The sequence below is a fragment of the Zeugodacus cucurbitae genome, chromosome 6 (genome assembly GCF_028554725.1).
Source record: "Zeugodacus cucurbitae isolate PBARC_wt_2022May chromosome 6, idZeuCucr1.2, whole genome shotgun sequence".
Lineage (NCBI taxonomy): Eukaryota > Metazoa > Arthropoda > Insecta > Diptera > Tephritidae > Zeugodacus > Zeugodacus cucurbitae.
Genome location: NC_071671.1, coordinates 9,968,475 through 9,994,176, shown reverse-complemented (window position 1 = coordinate 9,994,176; position 25,702 = coordinate 9,968,475). Strand labels below are relative to the sequence as shown.

Genomic DNA, 25,702 nt, shown 5'->3' with positions numbered 1-25,702 from the left:
TACTGCTGAAGCAGAATGATTGGCTCTTTTCATTTTTAGCGCAAAAAGCATTTTTAAAGACAACTAAATGTGCACTTTGTTATTGTTATTGTGTTAATTATTTTATAAAAAATTTATCTTACAAATATATATTGTAAATACGTTAAATAAGTACAAGCGTATGCGAAATTATAGATAAAAAAAAGAAAAAAAAAAACAAATACAAATCTCTTTTATAATTACATAGTATATATTCGAATATACAAGATTCGTGTTGTGCTTACTAGCTAAGTTGCCGATACTGTATTTGTTGTTATTGTGGCAGTCGACTTTCGCTTGCCACGTCGTTTACGCGTTATAAATAAATTCACAACATTCTCCGAAACCTTTTCAAACCGATAATCACTTGAGCCGAGTGAAATATGCTTCGTGCTCACATTACTGTCGCTGAACGACGAATTCGCATTCACGCCGCTGTGATTGGTTTCATTAATAGTCACATTCATATCGGACGCGAGGTAAGAGTTGGCGCTGATGTCGCTGAGGAATGTGTCTGTAACGCTAAAATCAGCCGGTGGTTTGGCGTCGTCAACTGGTGCCTTAGTGACAGGTAAACCAATTTCGGCAGGCACATCGTTGTCAGTTACGTCTATTGCTACTGCACTAGTTTCCAAAGTTGGCTGCAGTAGTTGGACCTTCACTTGGCTGGCGACCGAAAGCGAACTGTTAGTCGAAGTTTTGTCTGCAGGTTTGGGCGAAGCGAACATCAATTGTAATCGTGTATCGATCTCCTCATATGCTGCATCGTGACTGATATTAGCCGGTAATGATGTCGGTGTTTGAGGTGCAGGAAGATTATCGTTCGATTCATTAGGTCGGTCATTCTGCAGTATATCGATAATATCTTCATTTTTTCGTTCTGCATCAACGTGATTAATAGCTGGCGGATGTGGCATTGTGGTGGGCACCGTGAAGGATACACACTCATCGTCATCATTTTCTTCAACACACATTTTACAGTGTTTGCGTCTGCGCGGCTTAGACATAACTTCCGAATCATCGCTGCTCGTATCCCCAGCGGTTCTTCGACGTTTCGGTGTTTGCGCAAATGTTGCAGGATTATATTTCGTTGTTGCCGTGTTAGAACCACTTGCAATTGTGATGTCTTCCAGCATATCATGTGCTGCGGTAGCAACTTCCGTTATTTCAGTAGACGAAACTTCGTTTACCGTTACTTTTTGTACAATACAATTTTTACCTACATCTACATCAGATTTAGCTCTCTTTTCATGGTTATCAGTCTGCGCTTCGTCCTTCTCGATTGATTTTCTCTTCGAAACAAAACCATTTCCATCGCATTCTTTCTTTTGATTTGAAGTGTCTGCTGACTCTTTTGAACACTCACTTTTTACTTTCGTTATTTTCGAGGAAATTGTACCGTCAACCAGTGATTTAGTGGTTATGTTTTCCGTGTTGGAAGATTTCTTAGACTTGTCCTCCAACTCACGAATCTCAACCTCTTTCTTAACGTTATTATTTTCATTTTCAATATTCGTGTGGAAAATTTTCTTGGATTTTTCTCCTAACTCTCCACTCACAGGCGATTTCTTAACGGTATTATTTCCATTTTCACCATTTCCTACCTTTCGTGTTTGTACTTCACCACACTGAGTCTTTGTAGCAACCGTTTCTTCACATTTATCATTGTTTCCTCCATTCGTTCGACTCTTTTCTTTATGAGTTTCATCAGTAGATTTTACATCTCGGTGTTTCGAGCCATGAGTGTGATCCACGTCTTCAACTTTTGAATGACTCTTTCGGCGTTCTTGAATTTTTGTATTCTGCCCCTTCGTATGTGTTTTATCGCCTTTATTACAAGGACTTGTCTGTTTTTTTGGTGACTTCTTGCATTCCTGTCGATTTTCGGGAACACATTTTGAGTCATTTGAAGAGCATTCAGTGTTTGTATCTCTATGGGCCTTCTGTTTATCACTCTTTTGTTTTATATGTGTGTTCAACACTTTCAAGTCCGTTGGTATTTCCGCTTTACCATTCATATTTGTTGGAACTTCAGCTTTACCATTCATATTTGACATAATTTCATGTTGGCTTGAAGACTTCTTATGCGTTTGCGCAGTTTCTATTTGAATTTCAGTTTCTAAAATTTCCGCTTTTTCCCCCACCTTCCTTCTTGCCCAATTATCAATTTCTTTTATAATACGCTCACTTTTCTTTTGATCCTCGAACAATGTTTCAAGCACCTTTTTTTCTTCTGACTTTTGTTTTGATAGTAACATTGTACTCTTTTTCTTCTTATGTGGATTTAACGGTGTTTCTGCATTATTACAAAGTTTCTCTCTTTTAACTGCCTCGCTCTCTGTGTTCTTACTCTCTTTGGAGCTTGGACTATCGACGCTCTCTTCTCTTTTTCTTTTAGCAGAAATTTTAGGTATTTTAAATTTCCACAAAACTTCAGCACGCTTCATATTCTCAACAATTACATTCCGTTCGGCTGAAATATTGATGGTTTTTGAAAGTTCCTTCGGTTTACTTTTTATATTTTTGCTCATACATGTTGTCTTAGTATGTAACTTAATTTCTTTTGATTCCGCCACACTTATTGGCTCTGTCTTGGGCACATTTTGTACTGCAGGTATTGTTTCCTTTTCCTCTAAACAGTTTTCTATCGGCGTGTCCTTGTTATTAATTAAATAAGGCACCGCAACTTCACTCTCATGCAGCTCATTTTCGTTCCTCCCCGCAATTTCCGTTACAGCACAAATAACTTTATGTATCCTACTCACTGATTCCTCAATAGCAACGGTATTTGTATCATTTTCTGTTATTGCAGAAAGATCCTTTGCAATGATAATCGAGTTATTGTCATTTGACAGTGCTACATTTGTGCTACATTCACTACTTCTTTCTGTGTTACTTGACGTCATGGAGTCAGGTATCACAATATCATTGCTCTCCGCAATGCAATTTTCAATTACACCAGTTTTTGCAATGCTAGCTTCTGCAGTTTCAAGTAGTTCTTCTGATTTATCTACTGCTGATTCAATGACCTCCTTCGTTTCAGTAATTTCAACCTCAGTTTGCTCGAGAGTTTTTTGCTCACTAACAACGACGTGCTTTTCAAGTGTACTTTCTTCACTCAACACCATGTCACACTTGCTCTCAGTATTCTCCGGAACAACTTGTGTTTTGGTCATAGTTTCATTCGCAGTTTTTAGCGGTTCAATGCGTTTTTTACATGCCTGGCTATCCGCTTCCGGTGTAAGAACTACTTTTTGCTCATCCACTTTTTGAAGTTTAGCACTTGATCCTTGAGTGTCAACATTTTGCTCACACGATTTTTCTGACTCTTCTGCTACAGCCGCGATGACGGTGTTATTTTCAGCCTTTTCGCTGCACTGCGAATCTTCGTCTTTACTCTCATCAGGGTCCTGTGATTTTAGTATATTTTCTTTTGACTCTACTATTGATTTCAGCTGTTCACTATCATCTGGTAATACCTTCGTCAACAAATTGCTATCTGGCATATCCTTGTTTATCAATGTTTGTCCACCTTCAGTAGTAGAGTTTAATGTTGGAATGTTTTCTTTTGACTCTATCGATGTGTCCTTCCTTTCACTATCATCTGACATTACTTTTGTCACCAAATTACCATCTGGCATATCCTTCTTTGCGTAAGTTTTTCCAACCTCAGTACAGACTTCTTCAGTTTGATTCTCTTCACTTCGGCTATCAGGTGTTGGACTAGTAGCTGATTTTATATTAATTTCAATTGAAGTTTGTTCATATTTCGCTTCATTTTGGATATTCTTCTCTTCTGCAACAATTTTACGAGTATTGTTGACATCTGTATTAACTTCATTTGAGTTGGTTTCCTCAGTTTCCTTTTGGCAATGATCATCAACTTGCTTTAATTGAATATCTTTAACTTCCACTGCATTTGGTATCGCTTCGGAGTTTTCAATATTATTTGAGCTTATAGCTACCACAGATTCAGTTTGTTGATTAGTGCAAATTGCATCAGATTTCATTTGCTTCAATACGGCATCGTCTGCAGCAGTGTTGCTATTTACACATTTTTCTGCATTTTCTATAATTGCAGCAGCTGCCAAAAGTGACGAAATATTTTGATCAGATAACGTCACGTTTCCAATGCTTTGCTGCACTGCGGTGTTAGATGTCTCTGTTCCATTTTCTTCCATCGTTTTTTCGTTATTGAATGTAATAGTATTCAAATCAGCACTAACACTAACATTTAGCTGTGGTGAGTTACCAAGTGAACATTCTTCATCCTGTTTGTTTTTTGTTTCGACACATCCATCTTGTAGACCAACACCTAATACATTAATTATAATTTTTAAATTATTTATTTTTCTTTTAAATTGATATAACTTGATTACCTTTATTATTTTCCGTGGCGGTAGTTGGTGTTTTCTCTAGATCTTTACTGGTGTCTTCTGGAACTGGAACCATCTTAGTTGTGTTTGCATTTTTTTGTATATCTTTTGCTTTTGCAGTCAAAGCTCGTTTGGCTTTTTTAGCAGCTATGGCTTCAAGCAGCCGTCTTTGTTGTGCGCGTATTTCATATATATTGGGTAAGCGTATGTTCTGCAAAATTTGTATGCCACCTAAAACATAAATTTTAATAGTACATATTTATCAACTAAATTGTAGCTCAAATTTACCCTTATTTTTATTGCCATTCGTTTTTTGTTCGTTATAAATCGCTGCATCATTATAGGTACTAACAGTTTCAACTGCTTGTTCAACTTCAGTCTCGTCTTCTTCTTCTTCTTCTTCTGATAGCATACTTGTTGCTAACTTAGCATAATCTAACGTTTCTTCACTTGTTTTCACACTATTCCCGAACTTCGTAAATGTACTTTCATCTGCAGTTTGATTTTTACTCGTGACACTGGAAATAAGTTCCTCAGATTTCGCCTCAACGGTCAAATCACTATTAGTTGCTGTATTATCGTTTTTTACGACGACACGTATATCATTTTTATTATGGTTGTTTTGGTCTCCGTTTATTGGCAGATAATCTTCATCAGACTCAGTATTCTTCCGATTGTTTGTGTAAGCTATAGTAGTTGACTCGCTGGTATCGGTATAATTGCTTGGAGAGGTTGTTACTGAACTGTTGTTACTTTTTAGAAAACCAATCGCATTACTCAATGTATTACTATTGATATCGCGCTCATTGGTAGGTGTGCTTCCGAAGAGTTTGTCAAGCATAGCAGTTTTCTTTGGCGTTGTCATGCCGTTTGCAGGCATCAAACAATTTGCATTTGTATCAGTTCTCGTACGAGTACTATCACTTTCTGCAGATAGCAATTTTTCCTTGTTCAACTTTTCTTCTGCCAGTACTTTTTCAAGATTTTTTGGGTCTTTGGTAGCTGGCAGATTTTTGCCTAAAAAAGCAAGATCCTCAACAGTTTCAGTACGCTTGGCTTCTGTATGACTTCCTTTACTTAGTTTGTGTGATTCATTAAATTTATTTTCTCTATTGCTTTCCGAAGGTTTCGATGATTTTCCACGTATATCATCATGTCTTTTACGGGCATCTGAGTTCTTTGCATAAGTTGCAACTTCATTTTTATTGATATTATTCACTTCCTCACAAGCTTTTTCATTTTTTTCTTTAGATTTTTTATTAGTATCTTCGTGATATTTTTTGAAATCGCTTCGCCTGTCATGACGACTGTCGTAGCTTTCAGACTTGGTTTTTTCCTCTTTGCGATCGCTCCGCCTGTCATAACGACTGTCCTCTTTGCTGTGATGCCTAAATTAAGTAAAGAAGTGTAATCCTTCATTTTATAAATAAACAATTCTGAAACATACCTTGAACGATCACTCAATCTATCATAGGAACGTTGTCGTCTACCATTATCTGTGTTGTTGTACGACTCTTTTTCCTTTTCGGTCGTATAAAGCTTATTTTTATGTCTAATGTCGCGTTCGTCCCTACGACTTCGATCGGCTGTTCTGCTATCATAACTGCGACTATAATCTCTTCTAGCGCTACTATCTTTGCTATGCGCTCTTTGCCTCGACTCATGCTGATCCCTCTGGCTATTAGCTCTGTTGTATTTTTCACGCTGGGGATCACAATCGTACTTACGCTCAGACCTTTCATCGCGAAGTTCAGCCTTTTTATATTCATCGCGCATTTGTACAAATTCACACAGACTTTTAGTATACGATGTTGTGCACGGTTGTTCATTGTTCATGGTTTCAACCGATTCTTTGCCTCTTTGTGCATTTGCATTAGTATTTGCTTCAAAATCATGTGCAGGTAAAACTGATTCGTCTCTAAACCATGAATTTGTATTTTGCGACGAGCTTGCGAAATCTGTATATTCCCGTCGTGGTTGCTTACGTCTGAAGCATATATCATCCTTCCTGTTGTATGAAAATTAAATCATATAATTTATGCGAAGTTAAGCTTTCTCTACACAAACTTACTCTTTGCGTATTTGGTCGATCTGTTTGTCCTTGCGTTTAATCTCTGCTTTTGCTGTGTCCAGCAGGTTTTGAAAATTTATACCTATGCGTCTTATTTGCTTTTTCAACTCAGCATTTTCCACCTGTAAAGTTTCAATCGTTTTCTGGGAATCATTGTACTTGGCTTCAAGCGAAAGAAGTTCTGCTGTTTTCTATGAAATAAATGTTTATTGTTATTGGAATGGATATACATGGAAGCTTAAACCGTAAATATAACTCACCTTTTCCTCCTCTTTTTGGAATGTGTCCAAATCTTCGTAGATATCCAAATCATTTAAATCCATTTGAATATATTTTAAACACCTCTCTAATATTTTAATCACTGCAGAAAATAATAATTTGCTTATTGAAAAGTTTGTGGAAAATGTACTCTGTCACTAATCTAACAAAAGTAAATTGTTTTCGCTTTATGACAGAGTTGCTGCAAATATGCTATTATGCATTGTACCTGCCGCAATAAAGTAGTGAATGAAGAAATGGCAGTAACAATTTTAATGCAGATATTACAGATTGGAAAGAATTATGTTATGAAATTTAAATGATTTCATATTAAACAAAATATATTTTCAAAAGTTTTCTTTTATTAATTTAATTTAGGCTTCATTTTAGAAAATACAAATTAAAAATTTGCAGTAGACATTTAAATACGCAGTAAGAACTCCTCGGCAACACCGGCATCAGCTGATCAATTGGCGCGTAAAATCAGATTCGAAACTTCAGTTGTCAGGGCAGCTGTTTATTTATTGTATTTATCGCATGCGATTTATTTTAAACAACAATTTCATGCCGCATTGATTGCACTTTTTATGATTCTTGTAAAGTGAATAAACTATTTGTGGGTCGGTGCAATCGTAAGCATAAATTTTCAACAGCTCATTTACAATTCAGACAAAAAAGACTCAACACAACTATTCATTATGGCAGACGTGATGGATCCAACTATTTCAGTGTCCAAGGTTTGTTTGCTTATATTTCGTTATTCCATCATAAATAAAAATATTTTACTCTCCTTTAGGGATGTTTTGTTTTCAAAGGCGCTGCTGTCGCCAAAACCAGTGGAGCTGCGAAACGGAAGCACAGCGACGATAATGTAAGTGCTTTGAGGAAACAAATGAATAGTCAGCCTTTCTACTCAACTTATGCTGACACTTGGCAAAAATTAGAAAGTCATATTGAAGAACTACAGTCAGAAAGCTATGCTAAAACTCTCGAAGATGTGGTAAATTATGTGAAAAATGAATGTAGTACAGGTGGCAGTATGGATACATATGACATGGAAGAAATAGTACCTGCGGCAGCGCTTTTAACTGGTGAGTTAAGTTATGTTTTAAAATTATAGGAATACTGAAATTTGCTTGATATTATTCATTTTAAAGGCGTAAACCAACCGGATCATTTGGAACAATTCTCCACACTAACACAGCGCCTTCTGCAAAAAATGTCGGCTTCGGTTTGTATGCTGCAATCTCGAGATTGCGCTTCACTGAAATCCGCTGTGGAGACAATGGTGTATAGTTTTATAGAATCATCGGAACGTGCACCTTCAACAGGACTGCCAGATGAAGACACGGAACAGCGTGAAAAGAAGCGTCTACGACGCACACAATGCAACATGCGACAATTGTTACATTGGTATCGTCGCAAATACATAAGACCACAGTTGGATGCGGATAGTGAGTTAGACGATGAAGATGATGAAGTCTTAGAAGAGTGTGGTTCACCAACCAAATGTATTTCAAAGCGCCCACATGCTTTGGTTGTTATATTGCCAGATTTCGAATGCTTTAATACAACGATACTTCAAGACTTTATACTAATGCTGAGCGCTTACTACACACATTTACCATTTGTATTAGTCTTCGGTGTAGCGACAGCTGTCTCTGCTGTGCATAACGCATTGCCCTATCACGTAACAAGCAAGATAAAACTTTGCGTGTTCAAAACACAAACGGCGCCAGTTTGCCTAAATGAGGTAATGAGTCTATACAAGGTCTTCATGTACATTTTTCTATTACTAATTTCACTTTTAATTTTAGATTCTGGAACACGTTATACTTTCGCCTCGATATGCATTCCACCTTTCCGGCAAGGCTTTCAAGTTCCTTACACACATTTTTCTTTATTACGATTTTTCCATTCACGGTTTCATACAAGCCTATAAATATTGTCTAATGGAACACTTCTTTCAAGGCAACGCGTACGCGCTGTGTGCTAATTACAACACTTCTTTGAGCCGCATCAAAGCGCTTACACATGAAGATGTTGAAAGCATACGTCGTCTGCTTTCTTTTCGTCCGTATGTGGAGAACATCAATGATTGCAAGCGTATTATCGCCATACTCACCGACGATAGCTACTTAAAAAAGAAGCTGCCACAATTACTGCGGGACTGTCATATACATTTTATGCTATTACGAATATTTCTGGAATTTGTCACTGTATTAGTTGGTGATTTACCAAAATGTCCGCTGGGTAAGCAGCGTCGTGAACTCTACGCATTTTGTCTCTCGAAAGAGCTGCGCGACCAGCCGGAATTTAAGGAATGTTGGCAGATGCTTGGTTTTATGTCAAAAGATGAATTTGTCTCAAAAATCTCCAAAGCAATTTCGGTGACAGAGGTATTTATGCACACCGAAATCGTTGATTTAGAACTAGGTGATGATTGCATGACCATCGTCAATTCCAAGTTGCAAGCGGTGAAAGATCTTTTAACCAAGGTTGTAATGGCTGGTACGGAGGATAAATCACCGACCAGCGCTGCCGCAAACAACATGCAGACCACTACACCAGCTACTCCAGAAACCAACAAACAGAAATTCACATCTCGTCAAGATCTGAAAGAGCATTTATTGCAAATGTCCAAACAGCAAAATAAACCGACTTCGGAATATGCACAAGCTGTTGCACAAACGTTGTTGCATATACAAAATGAAATTGTAGTAACACATTTGGCGCCGCTTATGCGAGCGCCGCCCCTACATGAGCTCTTTGTTTTCAGCGATGTGTCCACAGTGCGTCGTAATATTATTGGCGCGCCACGTGCGGCACTCCATATGGCACTCAACAATCCCAACTACTACTTACAATGCAAATGTTGCCAATTGTCTGAGTCCAATCAGCTACTGGCCACGCTCCCCGATTTATCAGTTGCGTATAAATTGCATCTGGAATGTGGCCGCATGATTAATCTCTTCGATTGGTTACAAGCTTTTCGATCCGTCGTGGACGATATCGATAACGAGCAGGAACAGGTGGATCCACAGATTCAGTAAGTGCATTAAAATTAAGGCTTATGATACATATTCACATATTTATATACAGTTAAACTTCCCTAACTCGTATCACCATAATCCACAAGAAAACTTCGAGTTAGAGAGACTTCCGAGTTACGGAAGGTAATTTGTATGAAATTTGCCTTCTATTGCCAATTCAAGAGTTCGAGTTGTGGAGAATTTCGAGTTATAGAAGTTCGAGTTATGGAAGTTTCGCTATATTTTATAAAAAAAATTTTGTCTATATAGTTTATGCACACCTTTTCTTATTTACCTATTGCACTTACTTTATTACAGAGCTCGTTTTACTCGTGCTGTAGCCGAACTCCAATTTCTGGGTTATATTAAGATGTCCAAACGCAAAACGGATCATGCTACGCGATTGACATGGTAGTCAATCAAGGTAGTTAGTATTGTTATGTTTTGGACTAGAAATAAGGTTTAAAGATTAAATAAACTTTGTAAGATAAAAAACTAAAAAAATAATAATTTAATTATATTTTTGTGGTTTATTTTGTTCTCAATGATTAAGAGGTTATTTAACTGATGGTTAACTCAAGTTTTTAAATTTATAAATTATAACAAAACTTCAAACAGTTTCTGCAGTCATTTACTGGAAATCGACCCCCACCCATCGCAGGCTCAGCGCTCGAGTTGCCTCGGGAAACTAGAGTGACTCTCGCGCAACTTCGTTATGGAGACTGCAGCAGGTTAAACTCCTACTTACAATGACAATATACATACATATGTATCGCATGCAAAGAGTCCGCGCATGACACTAACCAACTCTTTGCATGCCCCAAAAACCAAACTCATTTCACACACCTTTCCCTTTGGTCCGGCCCTGTCGAAACAGCTCGTTTCTGAGCCCCCGTTAGATGACTTCGATGACAATTAATTTAGGCTTGTCGGTTCAGATAGGTTTAGGTAACCACTACAACAAAAACAACATGGAACTATGAACTGTATGAAAACTACGAAGACATGTATATAGTTAAGCGCAAAAAAATCCAATGAATGCGCTGGTTGGACTATGTCGTACTTATGGAAAACGAAGAAACAATGGAAGGAACCACGGTTGTGGTGCCAAAGATGAAGAAGAAAAAGTTAGCAGCAGAACATATTACCCAAAACAGCCGTATCGACAGTACTGGTCAGGCCGGACGAAACCAACTTTGAAAAAGAAGGTGAAAAGAACAGCCATTTGAAGGTTAAGTGCATGTAACACAGTAATTAACAAACACTTTTGTTGTATTTTCTCACTTGTTTTTGCATTTTATTAATAATTTAGTTATTTTCATATGTTTATCATTACAATATACACAAATCTATTTGCATTGTGCTTTGTATGCAATTATAGTATAACATTTATACTTTGTATGTATGTACAGTGCATGCTTGTATACGTATGTATTTATGTACTGTTATATTATATATAAATAAATTACTAATTGTATGTATGTAATATGTAAACGCCAGTTAGTTTATATTATATTGTCTTAAATAACTACGCGAAACAATATTGTTTATTACAGGTTTTGGTTTCGAAGTAACCTCAATCTTTCTTATAATGCACTTTTGTTTAGTATTCTACAAATATACATATATAGTATATTTGAAATCAAGGCAAGTTTTGCGTTGTATGTAAACAATAAGTCTTTCGTTGTACATCTACTTGCTAATAGTTTATGCTTTTATTCATTTTGTTAATACATTTGTATGGACCTTAGGCGTTTATGCATTCAAGTATACATACATATATTTCTGCACATTTGACGCTATAATATTTGATAAATAATGCACATTGTAGTAGTTATATTTCAGTTCTTGCTTAAGATTTTTAAGTATGCAAAATTGTGTTTTTGTTTTTGATGAAATTTTGTAAGAAAAGAAATTTGAAAAAAGAAAAAGAAAATTGTTATTGAGCATCACCCAATTGAAGTTCCGCGAACTAGTTAGATAACTGTTTATATGATTACTAAAAGCTGATTGATATTACAAAATGACTTAATATAGTTCAATAAAATTTTTAGTAAAGAAGAAACAAATATGAATAAATTTAATATTTAATGAACAAGCAAAAAATATAAAAAAATTAAATGTATTTTCTCTAATTTGAATAAAGATCACTAGACACTTTTGTTAAGATTTCTTTGAAAAGATATGGAGTAAAAAAAATTAAATATTTAAGTATTTGATTTCAATAATTTTTCATGTCTCAAATTCAATTTTATAGGCTAATTCAACGCTCAGTTTTGTTTTAAAATTAAAAATGAAATGAAAAAAAAATATAAAACAACCTAAACAAATATGTAAGAAACAGAACAGAACTATTACAATTTCTTTCATAAAAACTAACCTCAAATTTTTAAATTGTACCTTCGGTAATTCGGAAATTTGTTGAAGTCGAAGTTTTTTTGTGGATTATCGTGTTTTGAGTTAGAGAATATTCAGCTGTATTTCATTGCAAAAAGTTTTTTTTATTCATTTTTTTCGAACACTAACTAAATGCATACTTCTTTTATTTTAATTAATTTCAATTACAATATATTATATAATGGTAGGCACAATTCCAGACATTTTTAATAAATAACATTCATATAGTATAGCTTAGAAGAAAAAACGCTTGCTGTCTTTATGATAGTTAAGCTAGGCACGCAATTTATAATTCTTGGAAGCTTGACTTCTTTGGCTGCTTATGTAAATATATTTTTTTTTTATATAAAAAGGCAGCTTACGACAAAGCACTTGTGCATTTTATATTTTTCATATACTTTCCATATATAACTAAGCATTAGTCATTATTGTTTATAAAGTATTTATGTAATTCGCTGTGTATAAATATCGGAGGGTTTGCAAAATAATACATTTTGTTTTTCGTTTACTAATAGTGTGCGGGGTGAGTGATTTAACTTTCTTGAATAGAAGATGGTTTGGCATAACATTTAACTTAATACAAGGTGGGCCGATTTGTTTTTTCTTTTTGCTTTTGACAAATTAATTTTGGATTAATTCATTTTCGAATATTTTTTCACGAACGCATTTTAAGTCATATAAAATCTAGTAGTTTTCAACCAAAACAAAAAAATAAAAATAAAAAAAATTCAATATTTAATTATTAAATTGCGCTTTTAGTAGTTATAAATAGCGCTACAGCAATAACAAATACTGTTTAGTATGAATATATGTATTAAAAAATCTTAGTTTATTTGTCAACAAAATCCCATTGTATACATGTGCATTTAAGAGGCTAGGGGTAGTCACGATTTTCAAAAAATCAATTTTCAAATTTTTTTGCATTTCCGTTTAAGGTAATATCTTCAAAATATTCTCTGAAAATTTGCAGTTGATCCGATAATTACTTTTCGAGTTATTCGACAAATAACAAAGAGCGCTCGGGCACACCAAAACGCTAGTGTGAAACTTTAAATGCGTTTTTCTCAAAACTATGTTTTTTTGTACTGCTGACAACTGTAAATCGAAAACCGCTCAGTAGATTTTAATGAAATTTATACAGCGGATTCTGGGCCTGATCAAAGCTTTTTCTTTTTTCAAAAATTTCGATTTTTTAAGACCAATTGATTTTTTCTCGAAAATTTAGAAAAAAACAAAAATGCTTCGACCAGTCTCAGGATTATTTATTTATAAAACAAATTTTTGTTATTCGATTGATTTTATATCGATTAAGCTTCGATCAGTCTCAGGATTATTTGTATATAAAACTATTTTTTTTTTATACGATCGATTTTAGATTTTTTGGAACTTTGAATATTATTAGGTCTACAACTTTGCCTCCGCCGTTTTCCAATAGATGTCTGTAGGGTCAAGCACAGGTCGATTAAATCGATTTTTTTTATATCGATCTTGAACATTTGTGTCAACATAAACCCAACAAAATATTTGTAGAGATCTGTTTGCATCCCAAACTTATTCTCAACTGAAAATGTCACTTTTTGAGCCGAATTTTCGACATTTGCGAGAATGTCTCTAGGGTCAAGCACAGGTCGATTAAATCGATTTTTTTTATATCGATCTTGAACATTTGTGTCAACATAAACCCAACAAAATATTTGTAGAGATCTGTTTGCATCCCAAACTTATTCGCAACTGAAAATGTCACTTTTTGAGCCGAATTTTCGACATTTGCGGAAAATTTTGCTTTTCTTTTTTAATTCCACGAAAAGTGCGGCTGAGGTTCATCGAATGCTTTCGGATACGTACGGTGAGGCTGTCCTAAGTGAAAAAGGCCTTAAATTTACAACAAAAAAAAAACGGCGGAAGCAAAGATGTAGACTTAATGCAATTTTTTTTTTCAAATTTTCGTGACTTCAATTCACAAAGTAATAATGCCATATTACAAACAAAAAAAAATTACTGAAAATTCGCATTTTTTTGTGTCTCTGACTACCTCTAACCCTTTAATAAGTTGTAAATCAACTCTTCGCACACTATTTAATTTTAAATTTTTCGCTGGCGCAAAAATACTAGTATTGTAGTGTAATTCAAAGCTTGCTTGCATATAAATAGTTAAACTGTAGTTAGGTGGTTCGCTTAGACATATGTGCTACTCCGCCTAAAATTATGTTTACTTTCTTAAAGCAATGCATACAATGCGTGCAATTAATTAGGTGGTTTGGCATAACTTTCAACTTAACAAACTAGTTTCTATACGTTTATGCTTAAAATTAACTATGCTAGCTACTAATAGTAAGTATTAGCGTTATTTTATTGTTGTAATAGTGATTTGCATACAATGTCTATAGCCATTTTTTTTCATAGTATATAGTATATAAGTTATTTAATATGTAATTATGCAAAGAATAATTTAAATTAGCGTAATAAATAATATCACAATGAAATGTTTAGCTGTAACTTATTTATGTATATAAAAATTGCTATTAATTTAGCGTAAAAATAAAAAAAGAACAAACAAAACACTTAGACAAAAACAAAAACGTCACAACTGTCGGCATTTTCAAATATACCACTTGCCTAGTTGGCGACTTTTACACTGTTGTGCACTACTTCCTGGCAACACAGCGGCATATCGACGTGCTTACTTATTTAGTTTCGATAGAAATTTGTACTACTCGCATAACGCAACACAATGCGGCGAACGTTTACGCTTATGACACTTTGTGAGCACACTCGACCACTTCACTTGGGAGTGCACAGTATATATATTTCTGGTATCAATATGATACTTTGCTAGACAATGCACTACATCCAACCATTTGCAACTTTCCCAACAAACACTATGACTACATGTATGTATATATTTGTTATGGTTGTATGTGTGTGTGTGTACTATAAATTTTATGGACTACAGTCTTATTTTTTGGTGTACTCATCACTGGTTGAACATATACGCTGGCGTGTATATGCAACAACTTTTCGCTTTTTCGTTTCAGTTGCGTAAGTTAAATATCAACGGTTTGCGCATGCGCCGCCGTGCTTGTGGCATTTGCTGTAGTCAAATTCTTTTTGCAATTGCCACTGTACGCATTTCGACTATTTGGCACTTCGCCTCCGCCATCAAAATTATTGCCATTGTAGATGGCAGGAAAGTGCAACTTCGTTGGTAAACGTGCGCAGCGCTGCTGCTCGCATGCATTGTCATTGTTTGCATTATTGGTACGGTGTAGAAACTGTGTAAGCTCACTGGTCGTGTCAGTGTCCGCGTCTGGATCGGTTTCGATTTCGCCGCGTACGGCCTGGTCGTCGATGCGCATCGTAGCTGCTCGGTGTCTTTCGAAATCCAGCAACTCAACATCACACTCTGAAACGCCCAGTGCATGTGTCGCCGCGTAAAGCAAGTCCGCGTCGTCCAAATCGCCGCCATCGTCCGTTGGATAGGAATCGCCTAAACCGTCGTCTTGGTAAACATTGACTCGCCGCACGAGTTGTGGCTTGTCGCCATTGAGCGGTGTTGTGGCGCAATCAGTCGTGCGTTGTAAGCTTCCTGTTGCCGTTGGCGCTAAACCGGTCATTGTGAAATCATCGATGCTACGTTTAACCGCCGTGTCAGAGCCAGTGCCGGAATCCTTACTAGACAGATGATCTTGATTGTGGTCAGCGGCAACGCCAGCGTTGTCGGCCAACGAGATGCGTTTCAAGTACGACAAGGTAAAGTGCTCGGCATCGTTGTCAATATCATCCGCAGCTTGTTGCTGCAATAGCTGTTGATAATTGGGTGTGTGTGTGATAATCAAATTTTGGTGTTGTTGTTGTCGCTCATTACCATCTGCCTCAAAATCACCCAGACTGTTTGGCCGCTGTCGCTGTGCGTCCATTTGCGTCTTATGCAATAATGTGCGATTCAGTGTGGTGAGTTGCGTTTGATCTAAGGCGCTACCACGACTGCCGCTCAGCAGCTGAGTGCTGGTCGAGGCGATACGCGTGCCACCAACTATCAGACCCGCACTATCCGAAAGCAAACCGCTTGGCGCGCCACTTGTGCTATTAGCGTTTTGGCAAGCCGCTCGCTGCCGCCGTTTGAATGCTTTACGACGCTGGTGCAGACACAATGCAAATATTACCAAAGCAATAATTAGCACGCAGAGCGCGGCAACCAGGACCACACCGAAAAATATCATATTTTGACTTAGTTCTTCCTTCACCACAATCAGCTCTGTTTGCACGGTGTACGTCTTCGAGTTGTCACTAATCTCGCAGCGATAATGTCCGGCGTCTGTCGACTCCGTATTGACAATGACCAATAGTTCATGCTCGGAGGTGAAAAAGTAACGCTCCGTATCGGCGCTCAGTGTGCCCAGATGGAAAGGTTTGTTGTCCTTGAACCATTCACGATGTGGCTGACTTAAATCGGCTGCCAGTTCGCTCAGGCATTGCAGGACACTGGACTCACCCACCACAGTCTCTTTTCGCACAATCGGTATAACAGGTTGCGGTTTGTCTGTGTTGAGAGAAAAGCCCATTGAGAAAAAAGTATGCAATAACGGTAATTACTAAGCTCACCATTAACAATTAAGGTGGCATTGACCTTAATTTCACCCGCTGCGCTTTCAGCTGTGCATGTATAAATGCCGGTGTCAATCGGTTTCGCATTGGTGATTACGAATGCATTCTCTTCGCGTATGACTTGCAAACGACGCTCCGTTGCGGCAGGAAAGTCACTGCCACCGAACTTTTGTAAGGCAATTTCCGGCACTGGGTCACCGGTCGCTGAGCAAACCAAACGTGCTGTTTCACCCGAATCTATGGTGAGATTTGAGGGAACTTGCAGAAAGGTTGGATGAACTGGAAGTAAAAAAATATTTCATTTAATAAAAAATACTTAGAAATAAAAAAAATAATCAAAAAAAATTTTTTTAATTGAAATTGTTTTTTTTTATTTATTTATAAACCAGCGAAATTGTGCTGCACTTTGTACGTCACTTACTTCCAATGGAAATTTTGAATCTTTGCGAGTAAGTAGTGCCAAAAGCATTGGAGACAACACATTGATAGCGCCCTGCATTCGCATAACTGACATTGTACAGCCGCAAATAACCGATAACTGTGGTCTCATTGGTGCCTTCCTCTTGGCGTATGCGCGTTTCCGTTGTGCTGTAACTGCCGCTATTTCCGCCCGCACCATTGTGTTGAACTGCGAATGCGTGTCCACGTTCGCGTTCACGTATATTTTGGTTGTCGTGCCGCCATTTAATTTTCAGCTCATCTGCGGCCGCTAAGGATGCCGCCGTTGGTGAAATGGCAATGCATTCCATGGTTATGTTCGCGCCGCGCACAGTGAGTTGGCTAGTTGGTTCCTGTATGATGGTGGGCTTTGGCGAGTTCACTAGATATTAAACAAAAAAATATTATTATTGTGCCGTTATATGGCATGAAATTGCAAAACTCACCGCACGCCAAGTCGTTGTTGTTCACAGCTAACAGCTGATGATCGAACAATTCCTCCGGATAGCCGCAAACTGCATTTTCCAATTGCACTTGTGCGCCGTTACTCGTTTGCTTGTAGCGGCGCAACCAACGTTGGAACCACGTCAACTCACAGTCACATATGAAGTTCAACGACTTAAAGCTCAGCTTTTGCAAGTGTGGCATATGATCGAATGCGCCAGACTGTATGGTGGCCAAGGCATTGCCGCCCAAGTTGAGTGACTCTAAACTACCTAGACCGCTTAGCGATTTACTCATGATCTGCTTCAAGTTGTTGCCATACAGATCCAATTTCTTTAGCTTGCGCAGCACCTTGAAGGCCGGTGTTGCGCCCGGATCCTCGATGATCCAAGCGAGTTTGTTGCGCCGTAAATTCAGATCCTCTAAATTTTTCACACAATCAAAAGTATTATCGGCCAGATATTGTATTTTGTTATGACCCAAATTCAAGTGACGCAAGCGCTTGAGACAATCCAAATGCTGCGGTTTGAATTCACTGATGTTATTGTGCGACAAATCAAGCGAAATGAGCGATTGCGTAAACTCCCAGGTGTCCGACTCAATGCGCGAAATGGAGTTATTCGATAAACTCAGATGATGTAATTTGGTGAGATTGTAGAGGCCATGACGGCTAAGCGAGGTGATGCCATTGTGATCCAATTCGATAGTTTCTATCGCATGCATCACATAGAAAACGCCATCTTGCAGTGTGCGTATATTATTAGATTTGAGGAACAGCTTTTGCAGCGCTGAGAGTCCACGAAATGTGGACCAATTGATTTCTAAATGGTTGTTGTTCAAAGAGCTGCAAAATAAAAATTAGGAAAATTAGAAATTAGTCATTGAAAAGTTAGAAAAGTTGATTTCTGTTGTTATGCCTAAATGTACTCACAGCTTTCGCAATTTTTGCAATGTACGGAAAACCCCACCGGGCAAGCTCACTAAGTGATTGTTATTCAATTCCAAGTCTAATAAGTCACCAAGTTGTTGAAAAGCGTTCTCATCAATACTGCTAATCTCGTTTGAGTTAAGTATGCTTAAAAGTAAAGAAAATATTAGTCATTAATTGTTAAGTCATCATTCATTATTCATATGCGCAATCATACGCTCAATGATGCATACTACTGTTCTTAATAAATAAAATTGTGATATGAGTTTTCATGAAATTAATTTTTATACTCTCGCAAAAAAGTTGCTAAGAGAGTATTATAGTTTTGTTCACATAAAGGTTGTTTGTAACACCCAAAACTAAACGAGTTAGATATAGGGTTATATATACCAAAGTGATCAAGGTGAAGAGTGGAGTTCAAATCCGAATGTCTGTCTGTCCGTCTGTGCAAGCTGTAACTTGAGTAAAAATTAAGATATCTTGATGAAACTTGGCACACTTATTTCTTGGCACCATAGGAAGGTTGCTTTCGAAAGATCGGACCACTGCCATGCCCACAAAATGGCGAAAACCGAAAACACATAAAGTGTCATAACTAAGCCATAAATAAAACTATGGAAATAAAATTTGGTATGAAGGATCGCACTATGAAGGGGCATATTTGGATGTAATTTTTTTGGGGAGGTGGGCGTGGCCCCGTCCCCAAATAGGTTTTTTGTACATATCTCGGAAACCAATAGAGCTATATAGACTAAACTTTCTGCAGTCGTGTCGAAAGAAATCGGGTAATAACCACGCCCACCTCCCATACAAAGGTTAGGTTGAAAATTACTAAAAGTGGGTTAACTCACTAACGAAAAACGTCAAAAACACTAAATTTCACATAAGAAATGGCAGATGGAAGCTGCACTCAGATTTTTTACAAAATGGAAAATGGCGTCGCCCACTTATGGGTCAAAAACCATATCTCAGGAACTACTCGACCGATTTCAATGAAACTTGGTTTGTAATAGTTTCCTTACATCCCAATGATATGATGTGAAAATAGGCTAAATCGCTTTACAACCACGCCTACTTCCTATATACCAGAACTTTGAAGACGATCTGAATCGTTTACATTACAATATATAAAGTAAGCACTAGTGAAGATATCGGTGCAGAACTTTGCACAAATACTATGTTAATAGTGTGGTAGCCCCATTCTAAAAATCGAAATCGGACCATAGGTTTTTAATGCCCCATATATCGAACACGAGGACCTCGGTGCTTCTAACCTAATATTATGGTTTCCAACTTTCAATGGAATTTATACAATATATATGACGAATATGTGTGTATAATTGTGTATTATATAATATAAATAAAGTTAAATAAATAAATTGCGAGAGTATAAAATGTTCAGTTACACCCGAACTTAGCTCTTCCTTACTTCTTTTTTTTGTTTTTTTAGAATATTACAAATTATAATTATTTTTAATATAATTATTATTAATATAATTTATGAACAAGATGATTACATTTCATTTTATATGTAAGACCTCTAGTTATCATATTAAGAGTATTTTATGGATTTACTTAAAAATCTATAAATCACATTTAATTATACAACTAAATTAAAATTCAAAAAAAGAAGAAAAAAATTTTGTAAGCAAATAAAAAAATTGCCACTTACAGATGCGCCAAACGATTGTTGTTTGGAAAATAACTGGACTCCACGGCATGCAAAAAGTTTCTGGACAAATCTAATGTCTTCAACTTCGGTAAGGCTTCCAATGCCGCGCTGCTGATGCGCTGTATGCGATTATTAGCTAAATTGAGCTGCTTCAAAGCGGTGAGTCCAACGAATACGGGAACACTTTCCAGTTGGTTGCGTTTCAATGTGCTAAGTAGGTAAGTAAGTAGATAGATGAGCGTGAAATGATAATGTACGAGTTGAGCAGTGTGGGGAAAAATAAGTAAAGAAATATAGAATAGGTAATTGCATTAATACTAAATTATTATATATTGTATTCATAGTGTTCGTGAAAGAAATACGTGATCAAATACGTGACTATGATATCGTAGTGATATATATAATTTAAGTTTTTGTGGCCAGACAATTTATTAGGGTGCAATTTAATGCGCATTTCATAATACTTACAGTTGTATTAATTCCGTTAGATTATTTATTTGCAACACACTCGTATTGTTTAGTTTATTGCCCACTAAATCGCTGAAAAGAAAATAAAAAAAGATATATTTTTTTAATTTCTTATATTGTTTTTTTTTTATAAAATATTTTAATTGCAAATTAGTAAAAAAAATTATATATTTTTTTGCACAATTCGTGTCAAAATTATTATAATTTATTAGACACTATTTAAACTGCATGTTTTCATTTATTTGCATATTTATTACGCTATTTTTTATATTAGTATACTAATTTTTATGATGTGAGCAAAGCGATAAATAAATTAATTAATTCAACTATAATAACAGTTGCAATAAGGTTGGCATTTCCTATTATCACAGCAAGATAATGTTTTCACATATTGTTGTATTTAACACTTACAGTCTTTGCACGTAGCCCGGCAAAGCAGGCACACGATCCAGCTGCTTATCATCACAATCGAAATATGCATCCAGGCATTTGCATTCTTTTGGACATGCGGATGTTGCGGCTACGCCAAATAAACGCCCACCACCGTTACTATCATTGCCCAAACCACCAACGGATCTGCTATTGACCGCAGTCGCCTGTGCTTTCACTGCCTTCTCATAGCGTTGACCATCATCGGCCACGAAGCCAGCTGTTTCCAATGACGTGTCGGCTTGATCCACCTCAACGTCGGCTAGAAAATGGTTGGGCACTAATCCTGCAGTTAAAGCGGTTGCAATTGTGGCATCATCGCCACCGCCACCGCCACCGTCGCCACCACTAGTCATTACCTCATTGCCAGCTTTGCCTGGACGATTTTTTGTTAGCATCGCAAATAATTGCTGCTGTTGTAATTGTAGTTGTTGCTGCTGCGCGGATAGCGGCAATGAAGCGGGCACGGCGGCTGCTGCTGCGACTATGCTTTGCATGTGACCAATTAGCGACACGGGTGATAGCAACACAAACATTGTTATTGTCATGCTGTTGCTGCTGCCTAATATGCTTGTCGTTGTTGTTGTCGCTGTTGTTAAAGCGCCTATCATTATTGCCTTGCTAGTAGTGAGCGTTGTACTTGTAGTTGTTGTCACAGTCGCTGCCGCTAGCGTTATCAACAAACCGACGGCAGCGACAATTAGTAGTAGTCGATTGATTTTATGCAAATTACAATAATTAGTACTGTTATTTTCTTGTTTTATTTGCGCTGCAATTGGCATTTTGCTCCTTCGCCGCTGTTTTGCGAATTTTGCTTGCCAATCAATACAGCTGCACGCAGTGCTGCTATCGCCATTGCTGTTGTTATTGTTATGTTTATTGTAGTTGTTGGTAGTCACGGTATTCGCATCCGTTGTGCACCAATGCACCGACAAATGCGTCTGCTCCGATCGGCGTTGAATTTGTACATTCTGATACTGTTGTTGTTTTTGTTGCTTTTGGTGCAGTTGCATTTCTGTGCAATCACAATCAAATGCGTTGGTTCGCATTTTTCTGTTTATATAGAAATGACTTCGCCAATTTGTTTTGCTTAATTCAAGGAAAGATTTTAGTAGCCCATATCGCAAGGCTTAAAATCTCTCACAGTGGTTGAAGTGAGTGAATTATGACATATTTCTTCAATCATTTACAAACGGGATGTGGATGACATTTCTTTAGCTTTTAGCTGTTCAGTAAGCTGCAATGAAAGAAAACACGTATTATTGAGTTGAAATTAAAATTTTATTTTATATTTTATTATTTTTAATTTATTAACTCTCACACGGATGTGTTTTTCAATAATTTTAAAATAATCAGTAAGGCAACTTCGTCATTAATCTTTTTAAGTATCCTTCTATTTTATTATTTCTTAACATTCCCCAAATGGTTGTACAAACAATAATAAAGCTAAAGTAGCAATGTATCAGCAATAACAATACACATAAGACCGCCCAAATGGATCAAAGCAAATTAAGTCGAGCTTGAGAGATCATTGTAGAAGTCAATAAAATAATGAGAGATCAAATTCAGTTCGATGGAAGTACAACAAATAAATGAATATGCAAACACATACAAATACAACACATTTAGCAACAATAAAAAAATAATAAAAATAAACAATAGCAAGTGCAAAAGTCCATGGAACTAAGTGGCCGCAAGCAATCAGCAGTAGAGCACGTTAGAAGAATAAACAACGAAAACAATCAAAATAAATAAGATCAATGCACTTGACGCGATCGAAGTAATTGGCGAATTAAGAGCTTAATGTCATGTGAGTACATTCTAAAATATCTACAAATGTTGATATGTATGTATATATGGGATTTGAGTGTAGAACGATGGTCATTCAAACAATGTAAAATTATTTTTTAAATTTTCCCTATTAGATATTGTAAGCGTGTAAAATGTTTAACAAAATTTTTTTATGCTTTTCTATTAAATTCGTATTGAAGTCAATGCAACATTGCATTTCCAAAATGCACAACAAGTAGAATGCAAGCATTCATACAACTCAACTAAGAAAACTCATTATTTACTAACGCTTACATACGTTTTTTTTTTTTTTGCTGGCGTAAATCAATTATGGTGTTTCTAATTATTTGCTAAAACATTGTTGTAATTGTATTTGAAGTTTTTCCCATATCCACTATATCCACTGTTGAAGCCGATTTGGTTTTCTTCTCTTCATTTTTGCTACATACATGTTTCGCAGCATCCATTTAGGGCAATGCCTACTTGCGGCGACTGTTCACTGTGCGGTCACAGCCTTTCTAAAAAAGGTAAAAACTTATTTTACACTGCTCTGCTGCTGGTTCGCTTAATTTGGCGATTTGCTCAGCATTCTTGTCGACTGACTTGCGTCTTCTATGGACCGCCCGTCTTTGTCGTGGCATATTTCCGCGTGTCAGCCACCTTTGTACGTTTAGCTAACTACTACTATCGCTTTGTACTTTTCTTGTTGCCACTAGCTTACTAATAATTTTTATTTGAGCAGTTTGGTCTGTGAACTTGTTGCCGATGATTGGCATTTATAATTTATAATGCCAATTTTAATTTGCTTCGTGTTGCTTAACTTAATTATATAAGATCGAATATCTATGTATATGTGCATATCTGCAATCTATGTATGCATTAGAGCTCTTGGTATTCGACTAATCGACTAACCGAATTAACCGAATAGGGCATTATTCGAATAATAATATTCGGTTTGCACTATTCGGATAGTCGTCAGTCATCGACTATTCGATTAACCGCTCACGTCCGACTATTCGGTTAACCGTTCGTTGTCGACTATTCGAAGTGTAAGTTCATTAAATTTCTATTTTTATTGAAAAATGTGAAACACAGGAAAAATGCGCACAATTGACATTTTCACAAGTAAAAACAAACAAAAATCAAAGGCTGCTTGGATTTCAAACAATTTTCATTTATTCGAATAGTGACAGTATAACTATTCGAATAACCCCAGTAGAACGACTATTCGAATAGTCGTAACATTGCGACTAATCGAATAGTGCTAACCGCTTAATATTTGTACGAGCGTTTACAAACCGGATATTCGAATAATCGGTTTTCAGGTTAATCGAATAATTTTAAGAGCCCTAGTATGTATGTATACAGTGTCGCAAATTAAACATAAGTTTAACTAATTAAATACTTATTTATGTGGATTACAAGCTTGTATTTCTCGAGTGGGTGATTGCATCGCGAAAAATTATTATGGAAAGGGAAAGACTATTGGAAAGGCTTCTCTTATATTTTCAACAATATTTCGAAGGTATCTTTCCCTGATTTTTAGAAAGAGAATTTAGGCCCTAGCTTTGTAAACATGCAGCTTCCACATTATTATTATAATTAGAGGGAAACATTCTCAATATATTTGAAGCTCTTATTTCTTATAAATTTTAAAGTAAAAGTTATTATTGCTATGAAGTTAAATCGATACAAAATAGTATGACAATATGTAATTAAATTTGCGCAACTTCCGTCAATCCTTCGCAAAATGATTTACGGTTGGTTATGCTATTCACCACACTTCAAAATAATATTGTATAAATGTATGTACGTCAATATTTTATTGAAATATTTTTGGAGCAATAATTGGCGATATATTTATAATGACATCGAGCAACTCAACTGCATTGCAGCAATTTACTTTCGTTCCTTAAGTTTGAGCTTTATAATTAATCTTTGACTTAGAATCCGCAAAATCCTTACTATTCACATTAATGATGGAGTAAAATCCATGTATTGGAGTGTATTGAGTGTTCTCAATAAAAGAAATATTGTCCACCGCTTTACAGCCAAAAATAATATACTTTTTTACAGTTGTGCCTTTTGCTCACGTCACATTCTGTTTCATTATTATACTTTCAATTTATTTTTATATTTTGCTTGCTTAACCAAAAATTCAGCCCACCACACTTTCATCTGCGCGACACTTTTGTTTGATTTTTGTTCTTGTTTGCTACGCTTCCATTTACTTAGCACATTTCGATATTCTAACTTTCGCTTGTTGAATTGAATGCTTTAAAAAATATATTTTCTTTTGAGTTCGCGCAGTAAAATAAATTGAGAGCTAATACATATACATACATAATGTATGTAAGTATGTACATACAGGAATACAATTCTCAAATTGCGAACAGCACTAACAGGAGACCAACCCCACCTCCTCTTTCACCCGTGACCTTTTAATATCCACTGACTAAAGAGAATAAAAACTGCGAAAGCAAACGTGTGAACGAACCAAATGGCGGTAAGTGGGGACAAAAGCAGCAGCCGTAGCGACGTAAGCAGCAACGTAAACCTGTGGCATTTTTTTCTCTACAACTAAATATAAACAACGCGTGTGTATGTATTTACTATATATGTATATACATTGTTTTGTTCTTGTTTTTATTACGATTTTGTTTCATTATTTTTTTTTTTTTATTTTGCATTTATTTCTCGCGCCTTCAATATGTTTGGTTATACGCGTGTTGTTGCATTTGTTGTTGGTCGATGTTTTTATTATTATTCATTTCG

General features: G+C 36.3%; 3 protein-coding genes across 3 annotated transcripts in view; 1 reads left to right on the top strand and 2 right to left on the bottom strand.

The window, feature by feature from the left end:
* Window positions 1-68: 68 nt before the first annotated feature.
* Window positions 69-6,922, bottom strand: LOC105210958 (repetitive organellar protein). The gene is made up of 6 exons (XM_011182176.3): window positions 6,726-6,922; window positions 6,466-6,656; window positions 5,842-6,402; window positions 4,683-5,782; window positions 4,398-4,625; window positions 69-4,333 (listed from the first exon to the last, which is right to left on the bottom strand). The coding sequence occupies exons 1-6, from the start codon at window positions 6,786-6,788 to the stop codon at window positions 267-269; spliced, it is 6,210 nt and encodes a 2,069-aa protein (XP_011180478.2). The 5' UTR covers window positions 6,789-6,922; the 3' UTR covers window positions 69-266.
* A 303-nt stretch (window positions 6,923-7,225) lies between these two features.
* Window positions 7,226-10,243, top strand: LOC105210959 (origin recognition complex subunit 3). The gene is made up of 5 exons (XM_011182177.3): window positions 7,226-7,460; window positions 7,520-7,814; window positions 7,881-8,476; window positions 8,541-9,772; window positions 10,074-10,243. The coding sequence occupies exons 1-5, from the start codon at window positions 7,422-7,424 to the stop codon at window positions 10,168-10,170; spliced, it is 2,259 nt and encodes a 752-aa protein (XP_011180479.2). The 5' UTR covers window positions 7,226-7,421; the 3' UTR covers window positions 10,171-10,243.
* A 2,315-nt stretch (window positions 10,244-12,558) lies between these two features.
* The window catches only part of LOC105210960 (leucine-rich repeats and immunoglobulin-like domains protein 3), a 29,389-nt gene continuing 16,245 nt past the window's right edge, over window positions 12,559-25,702 (bottom strand). Inside the window, exons 2-9 of the mRNA XM_054232913.1 lie at window positions 21,119-22,373; window positions 20,708-20,779; window positions 20,240-20,449; window positions 18,571-18,714; window positions 17,642-18,483; window positions 17,179-17,577; window positions 16,755-17,036; window positions 12,559-16,692 (exon numbers count right to left, since the gene is read on the bottom strand). Coding sequence (XP_054088888.1) covers window positions 15,197-16,692; window positions 16,755-17,036; window positions 17,179-17,577; window positions 17,642-18,483; window positions 18,571-18,714; window positions 20,240-20,449; window positions 20,708-20,779; window positions 21,119-22,185 — 4,512 coding nt within the window. The 5' untranslated portion in view covers window positions 22,186-22,373 and the 3' untranslated portion in view covers window positions 12,559-15,196. The remainder of the gene's footprint in view (window positions 16,693-16,754; window positions 17,037-17,178; window positions 17,578-17,641; window positions 18,484-18,570; window positions 18,715-20,239; window positions 20,450-20,707; window positions 20,780-21,118; window positions 22,374-25,702) is intronic.

What these genes read in the sequence shown, in the direction of transcription:
- LOC105210958 (XM_011182176.3), bottom strand. Translation starts at nt 6,788, where the DNA reads ATGGATTTAAATGATTTGGATATCTACGAAGATTTGGACACATTCCAA. An exon ending in ATCGACCAAATACGCAAAGA is followed by an intron (nt 6,403 to 6,465) that starts GTAAGTTTGTGT and finishes TTCATACAACAG; the next exon opens with GAAGGATGATATATGCTTCA. An exon ending in GAATGGCAATAAAAATAAGG is followed by an intron (nt 4,626 to 4,682) that starts GTAAATTTGAGC and finishes TTTATGTTTTAG; the next exon opens with GTGGCATACAAATTTTGCAG.
- LOC105210959 (XM_011182177.3), top strand. Translation starts at nt 7,422, where the DNA reads ATGGCAGACGTGATGGATCCAACTATTTCAGTGTCCAAG. An exon ending in TGCGGCAGCGCTTTTAACTG is followed by an intron (nt 7,815 to 7,880) that starts GTGAGTTAAGTT and finishes TTCATTTTAAAG; the next exon opens with GCGTAAACCAACCGGATCAT. An exon ending in CGCCAGTTTGCCTAAATGAG is followed by an intron (nt 8,477 to 8,540) that starts GTAATGAGTCTA and finishes TTTTAATTTTAG; the next exon opens with ATTCTGGAACACGTTATACT.